Source organism: Mesoplodon densirostris, chromosome 9 (assembly GCF_025265405.1).
Source record: "Mesoplodon densirostris isolate mMesDen1 chromosome 9, mMesDen1 primary haplotype, whole genome shotgun sequence".
Taxonomy (NCBI): domain Eukaryota; kingdom Metazoa; phylum Chordata; class Mammalia; order Artiodactyla; family Ziphiidae; genus Mesoplodon; species Mesoplodon densirostris.
In genome coordinates this window covers 61,542,607-61,559,553 of record NC_082669.1, presented here as the reverse complement: position 1 = coordinate 61,559,553, position 16,947 = coordinate 61,542,607, and the positions used below count along the sequence as shown (strand labels likewise).

Genomic DNA, 16,947 nt, shown 5'->3' with positions numbered 1-16,947 from the left:
ATTCACTCAATATATCTGGCAGCAGTTGCCTCATACCCGTGTCCTTCACTGTTGTGTCCCTTGCTCTTGTCAACCGTCATGCACATAGTAGGTGCTCAAACAATGTTTGTTGAATGATTAACTTACCATGTACTCTTGAGGGCACGATTGCCTGGTAATAATTTAAATTAACTACTAAATCTGCAGTAAACATTATTACAGTTCTTTGGGGACGCAGTGCCTGCATCCGGGCTCCCGCGTTGGCGCATTCGGGCATGCTCGGTGCCGGGAGGCCTTGCCAGCGATGACCTTTCTTTCTTTCGACCTTTTCCGCCCTCCCGTCTCCAGTTTGTAGATGACCCTGTGGTCACGAGGTCGCGACAGTCCGCGCCGTCTTGGAGACGAGCAGGAAGTGGAGAGAGAACTACATTTCCCAGCTGACTCTCGTGCGCGCGCCCCTGCCCGCGCGCGGGGGAGAGTGCGACCGGCGCTAGCTCCCCGCCGAGCTCTCGTCGCCCGCCGGAGCCTCTGCCAGGGGATGAGGTGGGTGGCGCTAGAAACCACTTAGCTACAGCCAACCGCCCAATGCAGCACTCGCTCGCTCCCCCCGCCAGCGGAAGCGCCCGCGGAGCACAATGCAGCACTGAGGCAGCGCCGCGGTGGAGGCTGCAGCGCCACGGTCGCCGCAGCACCGGCCGGGGTTGGGAGGGGGTGGCCCAGGCGAGCCGGGGCCGCGGGGCGCGGGATTCGGACGCAGCTGCCCGGGCATGAGGAGCTGAGCGTCTCGGGCGAGGAGGGCTGACGGCTGCACCATGCAGGCGGCGGCGGCTGTATCCGTGCCCTTCTTGCTGCTCTGCGCCCTGGGGACCTGTCCCCCGGCGGGCTGCGGCCGGGCAGGTAAGTTCGCCGCCCTCTGTGGCTCCGAGACGTACCATTTTCCGGGCATCTTTGCAGCCCTCAAGCGCATTTGTAAAAAGGCATCCCCATTTCCCGAGTGCGCAGGGAGATTTTTTTGTTATTTTAGAAGGGTGGAGAGAAGTGAAGCAAAAATACAGTGTGGATGCATTAGAAGCTTTAGGTCAAATACCTCTTTTTCTTCTGAAGTAGAAGAGGAATGCGGAGGATGGGAGAGGGGTGCTCTGCTTCTGGGCCCCGATCCTGGATGCTCTCAGATTAGCTGGTCCAAGGCTCTGCGTCTTGTGTCTCTGCATCCTTACCAGATGGGGTCCGGGAGGGAGGGGGAGGTGGGATCTTCATAAGGGAGACGTTGGACCGCAGGATGGACGAGTGTGGGTCAGGGTCATTATTTTCGCCTTTTCTCCCCAATTCCTCCTTCCCCCTTTCCTTCCTGGAGGAGACGCCTCGTTGACGGAGCTGGAGAGGAGGAAGGAAAACCGCTTCCTGGAGCGCCAGAGCATCGTGCCACTCCGACTCATCTACAGCTCGGGCGAAGACGAAACTGGGCACGACGCGCTCGATACGCGGGTGAGGGGCGACCCCGACGGCGGGCAGGTGAGAGGCGTGGTGCTGGGGGTGGTCCTCCGCGCGGCCCGGCCCACCCTGACTCCGTTGCCCTGGAGATGCAATGTCTTGGGTGAAACCAGTGCAATTCTAATGCGAGTCATGCGTGGCGCTCCCTGTGCAAAAAAGAAGAGAAAGGGGCGACGAACCCCAAAAGAGCCACAGGCCGGGGGCTTTGCTGGAGAGGAGTTTGTGCGGGTTGCCTCCAGTTGTGTGGCAACCTGAGCGAAGGGGCGGAGACCCTCTCACCTCTTCCTGACAAAAGCCATGCATAGGCAAGAAGGGATATAATATTTTAACAGGATTTGCATCATCATTATTGTTGTGGTGGTTGTTTTAATTTTCAAAGAGAAGACTTTATGTGATTTAAGCCAAGATTGGTACTGTAGGAAAATTGGAAAAACAAGCCTAGACATCCCTAACTAAACTCAAACCTTAAAATTAAGCTGAACTGCAAGGTTCTCAGCTCACTCAATTTGTGCACATCAGAGATGTACCCATTCACCTCCACATTCCAGAAAAGGTGTCCGGCTCCCCCCTTTCTTCATTGGTAGCAGTCCTCTTGGTGTAATTAGGGCCCTGTTGCTTATTGGGCATTTATAAAGTATGTTTTTAAATAAAAATCTAACTACCGTTTACCCATATTTAGGTCAATATCACACATCCACAGATATACTTGAAAATTATTTTGAATTTTCTGGTTAATTTAAGTAAATATTTTGGGGCTATGTAAACATTTTTTGTATTTACATGTATCAACCCGGCAACCAGTTCACCCACCTGTAAGGACACATTAAGGTAGAACTTGTTCATGTAGTTGAAAATTTTGAACACTTCACTGAAGCAAAGGCAGGCTGAACATTTTCACATGTATAAATATATTCTTAATATTTTAAGATGTATCTTGATGATGTGATACTCAGTAATTTATCTGTAAGTGTAAAATAAATAAAAATAGAAAAATACTACTTAAATCTGTATTTGTAGCCAAGTACTTAGTTCTGTTAACATTTTAACATGATAGAAATTAATTTAAAGGGCTATGGTAATATCCATTAGTTACATTATTATAGTAGAAAATCTAATATGCCAAACATTAATGAAGAATCCCATCATTTGAATTGTTTGGTAAATACCTATTTTATTTATTTTTTATTTGAATTTTATTTACTTATTTGAATTAATGTTTGAATTAACCTTTTCCATTTTGACTTTTTTCCATAGTAAAATTGAAGAAGCATAGGACACTGTCTTATTTTTCAATACATGACAGTTATTTCTGTAGAGGAATAGTCTCACGCTCAGTTACAACTTTTGATTCTAAAAAATTTCAAACACACACACAAAAGTAGATAGACTATTATGATGGACTCCCAGCTTCAACCATTAGCAACCCATAGCCAATCTCGTTTTATCTACATCCTACCTATTTTTTCTCCCTTTCTGTATTATTTTGAAGCAAATCATATCATTTCATTTATAAAATTTCACTGTGCACCTCAAAAAGATGAAGATTTTTTAGAAAATGTAACCATGATATTATCATAGCTAACATGTATGAAATATATAAATGTGTTAAATATATAAAATAGATATATAAATATTATATATATATTTAAGTTTGTTTGATCCAGGACCCAGATAATGTCTATAAACTACAATTAGTTTTTTTATTTTTATTTTTTAAGTCTCTTTAATGCATGGTTTCCCCCTCCATTTCCTTGCTTTTTTCCATGCAATTTATTCATTGAAGATGTGGGGTCTTTTATGCAGTAGAGTCTTTCACAATCTGAATTTTTACTGATATAGACAGTGCTTTAAAACAAGTCACAAAGAATTTCTCAGAGAGGAAGAACGTAGAGATGCAGAAAATGCTGCAGGATTGCACCTCTAAACTCCAGAGTCTCTGCCTCATGCTGGTGATGTCTTTAGGTACCCTCTGCCCTTCTCTGCGTTGGTAAAGACCACCACTCTTGGACAACAGGCAGTCCTCCTTTTTTCTCCCCATTTCTGAAATACCACTTCTGTAGATTCTTTTGGTTCATAGGCCTCTCTACTTGGGGCAGAAGATACTTGGGGCCTGTGCAGCTTATACTTCCTATAAGAATAAACCTCAGTATTGAGAAGAATGACTCTGGCTTTTGGTGAGGTGTGAATGAATCGGTAGGATTTAGGTTAAACAGCGTGAGTAGATTATTCATTCAAGTCAGATATGAGAGTGAAGATCCTGTTTTATCATCAAAGTAATTATGACAAGCAATTATCTCAGTGCTGGCACATGGTGAGGTATACATAGTGCGTCTGGTTGGATGTCTAGATCACCTGGGTGCTGTAGCAGTTTACCGTGCTCCTCAACTACAGTTAGTGATTACTGACTAGTAGGACTGAATCTGGCAGTTAGAGTTGTAAAGACTTAGTTGTCATAAGCCAACACTTCCTACAGTTAGGAAACTAAGGAGTGATCCTGCAATTTGTCATTTCTTGTTTCGTTGAGAGCTGTCATGGAACCCCAAAACATAAGTTAATTCTGTATGGACCTTGTTATTTCTTTGGTGCTTAAAATAGACGTAATTTATACTCATAAATATGTTTAGCAACTTCCTTTCTACTTCAGAAATAAAATTAGGATGTTTTTCTATCAGCTCACAAAGGTATATATTGATTTGTTTATTTGTTTATTAAAAAGGCATTTATAGGGCTTCTGTGGTGGCGCAGTGGTTGAGAGTTCGCCTGCCGATGCAGGGGACATGGGTTCGTGCCCCGGTGTGGGAAGATCCCACATGCCGTGGAGCGGCTAGGCCCGTGAGCCATGGCCGCTGAGCCTGCGTGTCCGGAGCCTGTGCTCCGTAACGGGAGAGGCCACAGCAGTGAGAGGCTCGCGTACCACAAAAAAAAAAAAAAAAAAAAAAAAGGCATTTGTATACTTGAGCTCATACTGTGTACCAATTTTTTTGCAAACCCTGGGGATTAAGAGATAAAAGACCCAGTTCTAGCCTTTAAGGAATTTACAGACAAGTAGGAAGATGGGTGAATGGATAGGCAATTACACTCTGTACTCGTGTGTGATTTTCTGGAGGTGATCACAGAGAGCTGTGGAAGAGAGAAGACAGTGCTTAACCCAGGTGAGCAGTCAGGGCTCTCAGAGAGAGGTGTTATCTGAGCTGTGTTTTGAGGGTGAGTAGGAAGTGGCCAAATTAAAGGGAAGGGGTGGGCATATCAAACAGAAGGGGCAGGAGGTACGCGGGCATGTGACATCAAGACACATTTTAAACTGCAAATAGTTAGGATTTAAGGGACAGATGAAACAAAACAGGAAACCAGAAAATAGATGCTGCAGCACCTTCATGACTTGCTGAGGAATTTGGACTTGTTCTGAAAGCGATTCAAGGATTTCAGTAGGGAGAGTTACTGACCAGATTCATGTTGTCGTGGAATAACCTTAATTGTTAGAAATGAATAATCTTTTTTTTTTTTGCTGCATTGGGTCTTCGTTGTTGCGCGTGTGCTTTCTCTAGTTGCGGCAAGCGGGGGCTACTCTTCGTTGTGGTTCATGGGCTTCTCATTGCAGTGGCTTCTCATTGCGAAGCACAGGCTATAGGCACGTGGGCTTCAGTAGTTGTGGCACACGGGCTCAGTAGTTGTGGCTCGTGGGCTCTAGAGCACAGGCTCAGTAGTTGTGGCGCGGGTACTTAGTTGCTCCGCGGCATGTGGGATCTTCCCAGACCAGGGATCTAACCCATGTCCCCTGAATTGGCAGGCAGATTCTTAACCACTGCACCACCAGGGAAGTCCCAGAAATGAATGATCTTAACTTCAAAGGCTGAGTGAAAGTGGTTGTTCACTTTAATTCATTGTTAAATGCCAATTCACATACTCATTAAGCTTGTAAGAACTTAGTTACTAAGTATACTTATCTGCTTAGTATAAATGAGTTAATATTTATAAAGCACTTAGAACAGTGCTGCATATTCTGTAAGCACTATATGAGTTTTTGTTAAATAACATTAACTCCCTCAGGCTGCTTGAGTACTGTTTAGAAATTTTATGACATTGCCTTAATGCAAAATGGTGCCCTAATTACCTGAATTTAACACATTCCCAGAAGTTACAAATTACTCGAATTTATGTAAGTGGAATCTTAACAGTTGTATAGATGGAAGAAATGTTATAAGTCATCTAATCTAATTCAAGAATCACTTCTCACCTGGTAAGATAGAGCCATTAACCTAGAGTAAGGAAACCAGCAATGTTTTACTTAATGTTTCAGAAAGCTCACAAGAACTGTGATGGTATAAGACACCTTAATTTTACTTTTAATGTGTCCTTACTTCAGTTTTCATCACTAAATGGAACTGCACAGTTATATTTTTTGGAAAAAATTTTAATATTGTGGAAATATTAAAATTCCACAATACTGTGGAAATACTGGCAGTTTGATTGGTGTGAAATAATCATTCTGTTTGTATGAGTCCATATTGTAAAAGATTTCTTTGCTATCTGGCCAGTTACTTGAACGCATACTTTATTTTTATTCTGAATCAGATGATCAGCCCATACTGAAAGCTTATTGTGCCATGAAGTTCTAGAAATGGTAGTCAAAGAAATTACATTTGATTGTGGGTAACCTTGCTGTCCTAAAGATTGTCTGCCTAGTCTAAAGTAATTTCAATCCTGTAAAAGAGCCCTCAGAACTAGAATATTCAAAGTATTCAGTCTTCCTTTCCTCTGACTTGAAATTTTTTTGTGCTGAAAAAATTGTATGTTGCAGATAATAGGATAAAATATATTTTTAACTGGACACCCATATGGGCAAGATATCACCTACTGAGTCCTACTGTTGGTTTGATACTGATGATCACATAATTTCTGTTTTTAAGAGTAAGCACCTTAATGGTTACTCCTTTTTTGCTAGCCAAGCATGATACTTTTACTGTAGCATCAGTAAAAGGTTATTTGGTGGCTTATTTTGCTGTGTGGTCACCCCATACATTTTCAATAATTTGTTTTGCAGCCAGTAATTGCTTTTCTCTACAAGTAGCAGAATTTCTTTTTGTCAGAAGTTTTTATTGCCAGTGAATAGAGAGGCTACTTATTTTTCTATCTCATTCCCTGGAAAGTGTTGTAAGCTTCTCAAGTAGTCAAGTGCCAAGAACATAGATCTACCATTTATTATAGTTTTGATAATGGGGAAAATGCAAGATGGTCGCAGGATGGCAAGCAGTAGCTGTGCTCCATTCGTTTTTTAAAAACTTAATTAATTTTTGGCTGCGTTGGGTCTTTGTTGCTGTGCGCGGGCTTTTCTCTAGCTGCGGCGAGCAGGGGCTGCTCTTTGTTGTGGTGCGCGGGCTTCTCGTTGCGGTGGCTTTTCTTATTGCGGAGCACGGGCTCTAGGCGGCGGGCTTCAGTAGTTGTGGCACGCAGGCTCAGTAGTTGTGGTTCACGGGCTCTAGAGCGCAGGCTCAGTAGTTGTTGCGCGTGGGCTTAGTTGCTCTGCAGCATGTGGGATCTTCCTGGACCAGGGCTTGAACCCATGTTCCCTGCTTCGGCAGGCGGATTCTTAACCACTGTGCCGCCAGGGAAGTGCCTGTGCTCTGTTCTTATGAATATAATTATCCATATGCCTAAGCATGGATGAGCTGTACTTAAAATTGAGTTGTTTCACTTGGGAGCACTGAGTCAGCTTAACCATAAGTTGTCTGCAGTACTGCTTCCCTGGCGGAAAAGTACTCCTAGGAATTACAGCTTTAGAAGTATTTTGCAAGGATAGCACAAACATCTTTTTTTTTCCTTAATGTGCATTTGTTAAACCTGAGTAGCTCAATATTAATAAAGTTTGCCACCAGTCGAAACTTTGTTTCACCACCATAAATAGGAAGGAGACATTTCCCAGCACATTTTTATTCTCATGTCAACCTCCTCTTACAGTTAAATAGTTAAAAGAAAATAAAATTTAGAATTGTAGGAGTTTTCCTTACATCTTGCTTTTAATCTATGAGGTCCCAATTTGTATATATTTCTTTTGGGCATCTTTGAAATTCTGCCCAGTGGTTTTACCATGCACACTGTGCACAGAAGAACCTTGTCTTTCATTGCTTCTTTACAGCTACACATGGAAAGCTATGAATGACTCTAAAAGCTTATGGGATGATACAAATTGTCCTTAAGTTTTATTTCTTTTCTCTTATTTCAAAGAATGCCAAGTGTTCTATCATTTTTAATGATTAAAGCCCCTTCTAAAAGTACATGGAGGGAGGTCTGCTTTCTTGTCATATAGGGTTAGTAGTACTCTATAACTCCATTGGGGCCCGGATATTGCCACATTTATCATTGAAGATTATGGATAAGCCCCAAAGGGAAAAAGGATGTTATTAAAAAGAGTGGGGGAGGGCACAAGAAGAGGAAGAGACCTTGAGGAGAATGGCAAGAAGGAGGAAGGAAAGAGAAACCAGGAAAAGAGAAATACTTATAATAGTGTTGTCATGTTATAGTATACACTAAAATATTTAATAATATTTAATAAATATTTAATAAATGGTAACTCATGTGGTTACTTTTTATGTGCTGAACAATTTTCTGGGTACTTTTGATCTGTACAAACTCATTGCAACCTCACAAGAATCATGTGACAGGTAATATTTAGCTGCAAAATCACAAAGCTGGTAGGTAGCGGAGAGGGTATTTGAACCCAGACACTTCAGCTCCACTGCACTGCCTATGTGCTGAAGCACTAGGCTAACCTGACCTTAGCACAGGAGGTCACCAACATTTCCTTAGATATCTTTCAATGGCACTGGGGTAAAAGATGTCTTACATCTGTCCCATTGGAACTATATATTTCTTGCAGCACTTGAAAATGTTTTTAAAAGTTGTATAGTAGTGAAGAAACTTGCGGAACACGGTAGGAATGCTTCATTTCTACTACCTTGAGAATGAGAATGGAATATATAAAGATATTTAACATTTAAAAGGTTAGAAACACCTCTCAAAGGATGTTGTGTTTTGTTTTGGAACTGCATGTGAACATTGATTGTTATAATCTTTCTTTGTATATCAAAGATTTCAGGATCCAGTCGTCAGTACCAAAATTATACATGCTCTTCTTCTGCTTTGTTTCATAAAGCAGAAACATGAAATGCTAAAAAAGAATCTGTGCTTGTGTATCCTTCTCCAAATGAAAAGATACAAAATATCTTTTGTGTCTTCATAGAACAAGTAGCTCTAGAGTCCCAGATGTCAAAGCATTCAGGTCAAAGACATGTAATAATAAAAACCAAAATGATAGCTTCTGTGAACATCTAGCTGGATGTGTTTACTTTGGTAATAAAAGCATTAGAAAGCAAATATTGAGGTAAAGAGTTGAAAATAAGAGTTAATATTTACTGAATATTTACCATGTGTCAGACACTGTGCTGAGCAATTTACATGTGTTATCTCTCATTATGAGGTAGATATTATTATACCCATTTTATAGATGAGGAAACTGAGGCTTAAGGAAGCTAATTAACCAGCCCAAGGTCATACAACTGACAAGTAGTAGAACTGGGTTAAGAATTCTCAAAGAAAATGTTAGAGATCCACATAAAATAAGCCTCTTGTAATCTTTCTTACTTATTTAACATGTGGTTACTGTGCCATCTATGTATTGGAACAAACCTAACATTTCTTTAAAACTCTTGGCCCTGCCCTGGTCTCCTCCCTTGCTAGCTTCATTCAGGGGTGAATTGATGTCCTGCTTCACACTTGTTATATGTCTTCATTTCTAGAAATGGGTATAATTTCTACCTCTACCTCAGATATTCTTTTAACCACATGGAAATATCTGAATCTTCTTCTAAATGGCAGCAGAGAACATCTGCACTCTGTATACTTGTTGGAGTTTAATCTGCCAGAAATTCACTTAACAGAAACTATTTATGGAGAATTATCATCTATTCCTCCATAGTGCATTCTGGTGTGGGAGTATTTTAAAAAGTCTCTCCAGGGGATTCCAGTTTGTACCCAGGGTCTAGGAGCTCTTTGTATTCTCAAGGTTTAAGATATTTTTTCTTAAATCTCCTTGGATTTCAGTTAGTCACAAGGGAGTTTGGTATGAGAATTGGTATCAGTTTTCTCAGTCACTTCCCTGACCTCTTCAATCACCTTCCAGGCTTTTTCTAAAGGATATTTTGAAGGACATTGTAAGAAATATTCCTGAGAAACCAGTTACATTATTCATTGAAGTCTTGGAGAACATTACACATGGTGTCTCAGCATGACCAAGAGGAGAGATTTATCTTGTAACTGTGTTTCCTTCCTTGACTTGGATGCCGAAAGTTTCGAGGCGAATTGTGTCCTCCTCCAAAGCGGAAGTCCCAGCATAAGTTTTCATAGCAGCTTCATTCCTAGCTCATTGTCCTGTTCCTTCTCATCATCCCCATTTCAATGCAAAAGTCATCCGAAATCTCTCTCGACTAGTGATAATTTATCAATCTGGGAAGTCATATATGTGCACATTTTCAAGCACATGTTAGACTAAAATAAATATTAGGCTTAAAAAAAGTGATCTCAAGAGGTTTCCTCTGTCCCACTTTTCTAAAGTATTCCCATTCCACTCCCCTCCTTGTCACCATTAGTCTTTTTTCTTCCTAGCACTTGACATTCTTTTTAATGATTGACTTGTTTATTATTTTTCTTTCAGTATGCCATCACTGGACTGTAAACTACATGAGAATAGTGATCTTGTCTGTTCCGTCACCACACATCTCCACTGCCTAGAGCAGTGACTGGCACAGAGTTGGTGCTTAATAAATATTTATTTATTTTTTTTAAATTTTATTTATTTATTTTTTTGTGGTACGCGGGGCTCTCACTGTTGTGGCCTCTCCCACTGCGGAGCACAGGCTCCGGACGCGCAGGCCCAGTGGCCATGGCTCACGGGCCCAGCCGCTTCGCGGCATGTGGGATCTTTCCGGACCAGGGCATGAACCCGCGTCCCCTGCATCGGCAGGTGGACTCTCAACCACTGCGCCACCAGGGAAGCCCTAAAAATTTTATTTTATCTTGTAATTGTCCACCTAAAGAAAGCTGAAATCTTTTTTGGAATAAGGTTGGGCTCCATATGAATAAATGCATGAATAATTTTAGTCTTTTCAAATATTGAATTTACAACCCCTTTGATAATTACAATGATTTGACACAGAAATGGAGTTCAATATGCTGTATTTTAAAAAATATGGAAACATCATTTAAAAAAACTGATTTTAAACTTCTAGCTGTTCTTTACTTTTTTTTTTTGGCGGTACATGGGCCTCTCACTGTTGTGGCCTCTCCCTTTGCGGAGCACAGGTCCCGGATGCGCAGGCTCAGCGGCCATGGCTCACGGGCCCAGCCGCTCCGCGGCATGTGGGATCTTCCCGGACCGGGGCACGAACCCGTGTCCCCTGCATCGGCAGGCGGACTCTCAACCACTGTGCCACCAGGGAAGCCCGGTGTCCTTTACTTTTTGATTTTACCTTCTGAGTTCCTTTCAAGACAGAAATCTGTTTTCCCCAGAGCAGAGTATTATATATAACTTGATTTTGTAGATAAAATTTAAAATGTTGTACCATGATTCAGAAATATCAGCAGTTCTAAAGCTAGACAGAGAAAGAGTAAGGAGCTTTAATCCTTCCCTCCCCCTGCCCCATCTTGTCTCACAATCCATTTGTTCTTTGTATTGAAACGATGTTTCAGAATCATATTCATCTGTAAGGGTAAATCAACATTTTAATTCTCCTTTTTAAAAATTAATTTTGTATGAGGGAATTTTAGCACTTAGCAATAGTTGCCCTTTTGCTGCATTTTTTTTTTTTGTCCCAAGTAAAGAACATTAGATGACTCTTTGAAGATGGGAAATCGATGATACTTCCCTGAAGCTAGACCTCAAGAGCTCACATTTTGCAAGTCGTTTTAAAATTTTCTGCCCAAGGCAGTAGAACTGGTTGACAGTTTTCTTCGACCTCTTACTCTGTTTGGCACTGAATCATGCCTGTAGTTGGTCAATTTCTATTCTTATGTTTTTTTTTTTTTTTTTTTCAGTTTGCCTTTTAAGCAGGCTTCTTTAGGAGAAATTGCCTTCATTTCCTCTTGTAGTGAGGTGAGGATTTTGGGGTCAGGCTGGTACACACCAGTTGCTACTCCTGGTCAGAGCTCAAGCTTTGCTCTCAGTGGTTTCTCTTTCTTCGGATTAGATAGCAAGATGCTGCACAGAGAGCTGCCACTTCATAGACCTGGTGTCCATGAATTCCCTGGTGGATTTTTAATGCCTTTGGACTACTCTGTCAGGAGTCTGGCCTGGAACGTAGCTGTGGATCCATAGCAGTCAAGGTTATACAAGGTAGTATTAACCTAGGGTAGGCTGGAGTCGTAGCAGTTTGCAGAAGAGTAAACTTGGGTCATCAGACCATGGGGCAGGAGCAGGCTGTGGGTAAAAGCGTAGTGGAAGGCAAGGCTCAGGGAAATTTAAAAAAAAATCAGGTCTAGAGAGAAGATACTGGGTCCACTGTGCCAGCTCAGTCCAGTATCCTCCTGGCTCAACTAGAGAGAGTGACCTGAAAAAGTCTGAGACACTTTCTGAGGTTTTGATCTCAGCCCATTGAGGTTTCAGGGGTTGGCTCTACTCTTGACTGAGGTCTCGTGTTTTTAAAGAGAACCATGTGTGTTTTAGCCAGACTCGCTCTAATGGCCTTTGGGATTGTTTTCATGCCCTCAGGAGCTTTAAGTGTTTGGTTCAGAGGGAGGGACCACTTTCTCCTCCTTCTGCTCCCCTACTCCTGTCCCCCTCCCTCTTCCTCCACTTCATTCTCTTCTCCATCTCCTCTTCCTCCTCTTCTTCTCTTTCTTTTCCTCCTCCTCTTCCTCCTCTTCTCTTCCTTCCTATTCTTCTTCTTCTTTATTCCTTATTTTCCCTCCTTCCTTCCTCCTCCAACATCATATTCTTCACTGGTCTTGTCTAAGGCTCTGCAGGCTAGTGGGAGGGGGCTTTCAGGGGCCCACTCTTTCCCCCACTAACGTAGTTCAGACTGCAGACTGTGCCTGCCCTGGATCAGGAGATGACACTTACATAAAGATTGATTTCCTAACTCATGTGACAGCTGATGCTCTGAAAAATCACACTTAGTTTGTGCAAAATGGGCAATGCTCATTTTACATGGCATGTGGTACGTGTTTTAAAAAATGTATGGTAATAATGGAAGAGTCCTTGTAAGTGGGAATTTGGAAAATTTGTTCTTATTGAGATGGATAATTTTGGTGTCAGTCTCCATTTGCTATAAATAGTGGGTTATTTTCAAGATTAGTTTGGTATCACCTGCAGTTTAACAATAGTTAGGAGTACTTTGATGTGCTTTTCAAGAAAACTTTAGGGAAGTGTTTAAGAAGAAGAATGGGAAATTTTTTTTACAGATACATTAAATTTACCATTGTGTCAAGTAATCAAGCCATCATTTCTTAGAAAGAGTTTTATTGACTATGACAGAAACTTAAACATCTTTGAAGATAACGGGAGTTTTGATGCAGGACAGGAAAATCGTTCTTATGTTTTACAAAAGTATACAGCTTGTTTAGCTATAAATAGCACACTGCTTTTTTTCAAACTGATTTCCTCATAAAAGTACCTGAAAGCTTGGACAGATATTGATTGATATGAAGGTGGGCAAAATTCAAGTTGTGTTCATTACTATCACCAAAGGTGAAGCCATTTCTGACTGGATGAGTGACTAGAGACGAGGCTATTTCAAACCATGGTGTGTAGCAACTTTTGTTGGTCCTCAGCATCCTCCAGGGTAAAAAGAGGTGCTGAGATACTATGAATTTTTCATTTAATTTAATTTCTGAGGTAAGTTTAGCATGATGTCCTTATAGTCCTTAATGACCTTGCATGGACAATGTTCTCTCATAATTAATGAAGGGAAGGTACTATTCATTCATAACTTAACCAATTTAATATGAAATCTACTTGAGGTCATTGACTAATGAGTTTTTGAGGACTTTTTTTAAGTGTTCTGATTATGAAATCCTGAAGTTTGCAGTTGTCCCAGGGTGACGGGGTAAGAATTATTTCAATTTAATTTAGGGAAAAACATGGTGTGAGGGCATAAATAAAAAAATATCCATTTTTGTTTCTTCCCAGCATTGAGCTCAGAGCCTTGTACATAGCAAGTGCTCAAAAAGCAAATGAGAACTGGATGACATCATTGATGCCATGACTTAGAGAGCCCTGTTCCATTCTTATGCCTCTAGACCCCTGTTGTTATATCAGGTTTTCCCCGGTCGATTATTTTTTTTCTTTTCTCTCATCTCTTTCTTTTCTTATTTCTCAGTTCAGGCTCTGTCACGTTCCTGTTGCCTCTTTCCATCTATCGTTTTTCTGTGAACATAGCCTTGCTCTGTTCACTTTCCCTATGACCCTTGGTTTATTTTGTATTTTTTCTCCTACTCTCTTTCTGTCAAATGCCTCTTTTTCTCTTAGCAACTAAAGTAAAAACAAGTCTCTGAAAGGTTATTTATATTCAGTGTTGGGAACCATCCCTGTTGCCTGTTGCTGGACTGACTTATTTTGGGATTTGCAAAATGTGTTATAGTCCAACAAGCTTCCCACTCTACTACTTACCTTTAAACCTGTTTTTAATGTGGTTTTTTTTTTCATTTGTTGTTTCTTTTGTTCCCCTTAAATTGTCCCTCATTCATTCCCTTCTTTGGGTGTGGATTGCAGTGAGTTTCACTTCCGCTCTTTGCTGTTGGAATAGTCGCCTTCCGAAAATCATTCTCCTTGTTCTCTCTGCTCATAATCCCCTGGACTTAAACTCTGAGTTATGCGTCTGGTCCATCCTCCACAATTGCTGAGCGTGTCACTTCTCAGAGTCTTCCAGAGGGGTCCATTGCTCCATTGCTGCAGGATTCAGACTCAGCATTGAGCAATGATGAGGCACTTCTACAGGTATACTAATAGTTCAGCTTGCCTCACAAGCTTGGCATAAAATTATTCCCGCTCGTGTGTGTGTGTTGGTGCAGGGGTATTGGTGCACTGATCATTTGGGTGGGTTAATAGAAGGTGTCCCCATGAGATGCACTCTGATGTTGGGCTGGAGCTTTGTCATTCGTTTTCACCATTATTTGTTCACTGCTTAACACTCTGCCTGATGGATAGGTGGTACTCAGCCAATATTTATGGTCTGCCTTTGTTTCAGTTTTCAATCTCAAAGATGCAGAAAAAGTGTTCTGTGACCATTTATGTTCTTCTGATGTATTTCCAACCATCACAGTATTTCTTTCCTCCGGATTGTTAAAATCTTTTGTTGGGATGGGTTCGAGAGGAGCACGGGTCTCCTTCCACATTATACCTTATCCCTGACCTCTTTCTTCCCCTTCCCTCTGCGTACATTCTTTTTTTTTATTATTTAAAGAAAAAATTTTTTCCCTCCGCGTACATTCTTGCCGGCCCGACAGAGCCACCCTGTCTGTATAGAACACCCAGGTTCTGTGAGGATCCCATCACGGTGAGCACCTGAACTGCAGTAGCTGTCCCCTTTGCTTCACGAGTGAGGCAGGGCCATGAGGATAGGAGAGAGAAGACTGGAGAAAGCAGTGGGAACTTGGACAATGATTGGCAGACTGATATTCTACCATATAAAGCTGCCTTGCTCTCTCCCGGCTGCTTTAATCACTGTGACAAAATCATTCATGTCAGTTTCTAGCCCTGTCTCTCCCAACACAAATAAATCCAAGCTATTTAACCTTTGTGTGTGACTTTATTCATCAGACTTTGCCGTTTGCTGCCTGGAGCTGCATTTTCTTTAAGACAATGATGTCTGTCTTCTGGGAAAGTGACATACAGTATTTCTGATAGTTCTGAACTCGTATGACATATTTAGCTAAGGAGTTTTTCTGATATTTGTTCGTGGAGTTCTGATTTTTTTTTTTTGAACCAAGGACAGCATCCTCTTTTTTTTTTTCTCCCTGTAATCTAAGCCTCCAATACTTTCTTGTCTAATATTTTGTTTTATTTTTATTTTTTTCTCAATCTTTACCTCCCTATTGTGGACTAACAAGTTAATATAAAATATTTACTTCCTGGAACTTCCCTGGCCATCCAGTGGTTAAGACTTCACACTTCCACTGCAGGGGGCACGGGTTCAATCCCTGGTTGGGGAACCAAGATCCCACATGCCAAGTGGCAATAAACAAACAAACAAACAATCAAAACTCCAGGGAATTACGCTGAGTAAAAAATATTTGCTTTCTTTATTTCTTAGATGGTAGATACTACTCTTATAGAACTATTACTCTATGAAACCTCCATACTCTAAAAGATCTGCACATTTGATTTAAATCAGAAAACACACCACTTGAGAATAGCCACTTTGGTATAAGTAGAGACCCTAGAGAGGGATGGCACTCTGAGCTGTTTTCAAGCATTAATATCTTAGTGTGAATGAAGGATTGATCTGAAAGTAGGTTTATGATCAGAAAAGAAAGTAAGGGCTTGTGTCAGGAAGGGGGTCCCATGTCAAAATGTTAAGATTAAGTAACAGGCCCACAAAAATGAACTCTTTAACATGACTTCAGCTGATTTAGTATAGTCAGCTGACTTTTCATGACTTCAGCTGATTTAGTATAATCTCAGGAACAAAATAATTCATATTTTCATTATATATAGTTATAAGGCCATTATTGAAATATAATTTGCATACCATAGAATTCACCCATTTAACAATAGTGTACAATTCAAAGTTTATTAGTATATTCAAGCAATTGTGCAAGCATCACCATAGTCAGTTTTAAACATTTTCCTCACCTTAAAAAGAAATCCCATACACATTCCCCAGGCTCTCTCCCGCCCTGCCTATCTGCACCCCCAGCCCTGGGCAACCACTAATCTACTTTCTGTCTTTATAGCTTTGCCTATTTTAGACATTTTATAAAATGGAATCATAAACTATCTGGTCTTTTGTGACTGGCTTCTGTTACTTAGCATAATGATTTCAAGGTTTATCCATGTTGTAGCATGCGTTTTTACCTCATTCCTTTTTTTAAAAAAAATTATTGATTTTATTTATTTATTTTTGTCTGCGTTGGGTCTTCGTTGCTGTGCCCAGGCTTTCTCTAGTTGCAGTGAGCGGGGGCTACTCTTTGTTGTGGTGTGTGGGCTTCTCATTGCAGTGGCTTATCTTTGTTGCGGAGCACAGGCTCTAGGCGTGTGGGCTTCAGTAGTTGTGGCATGCGGTCTCAGTAGTTGTGGCTCGCAGGCTCTAGAATGCCGGCTCAGTAGTTGAGGCGCAAGGGCTCAGTTGCTCCGCGGCATGTGGGAATCTTCCTGGACTGGGGCACGAACCCGTGTCCCCTGCATCGCCAGGCGGACTCTCAACCACTGCGCCACCAGGGAAGCCCGACCCTGATTTTTTGATGTTATAAGCAGTGTATGCCATTAAT

The 16,947-nt window shown here is 41.4% G+C and overlaps 1 protein-coding gene across 5 annotated transcripts in view; it reads left to right on the top strand.

Annotated features, from left to right (window-relative positions):
• The first annotated feature begins 472 nt into the window (after nt 1-472).
• Nucleotides 473-16,947, top strand: part of ADAM22 (ADAM metallopeptidase domain 22) — a 235,110-nt gene continuing 218,635 nt past the window's right edge. The window contains exons 1-2 of one of the 5 annotated variants that reach the window (XM_060108901.1): nt 473-876; nt 1,334-1,491. In XM_060108901.1, coding sequence (XP_059964884.1) covers nt 792-876; nt 1,334-1,491 — 243 coding nt within the window. In that variant the 5' untranslated portion in view covers nt 473-791. The remainder of the gene's footprint in view (nt 877-1,333; nt 1,492-16,947) is intronic. The other 4 variants (XM_060108903.1, XM_060108902.1, XM_060108905.1 and 1 more) reach the window with 4 other exon arrangements.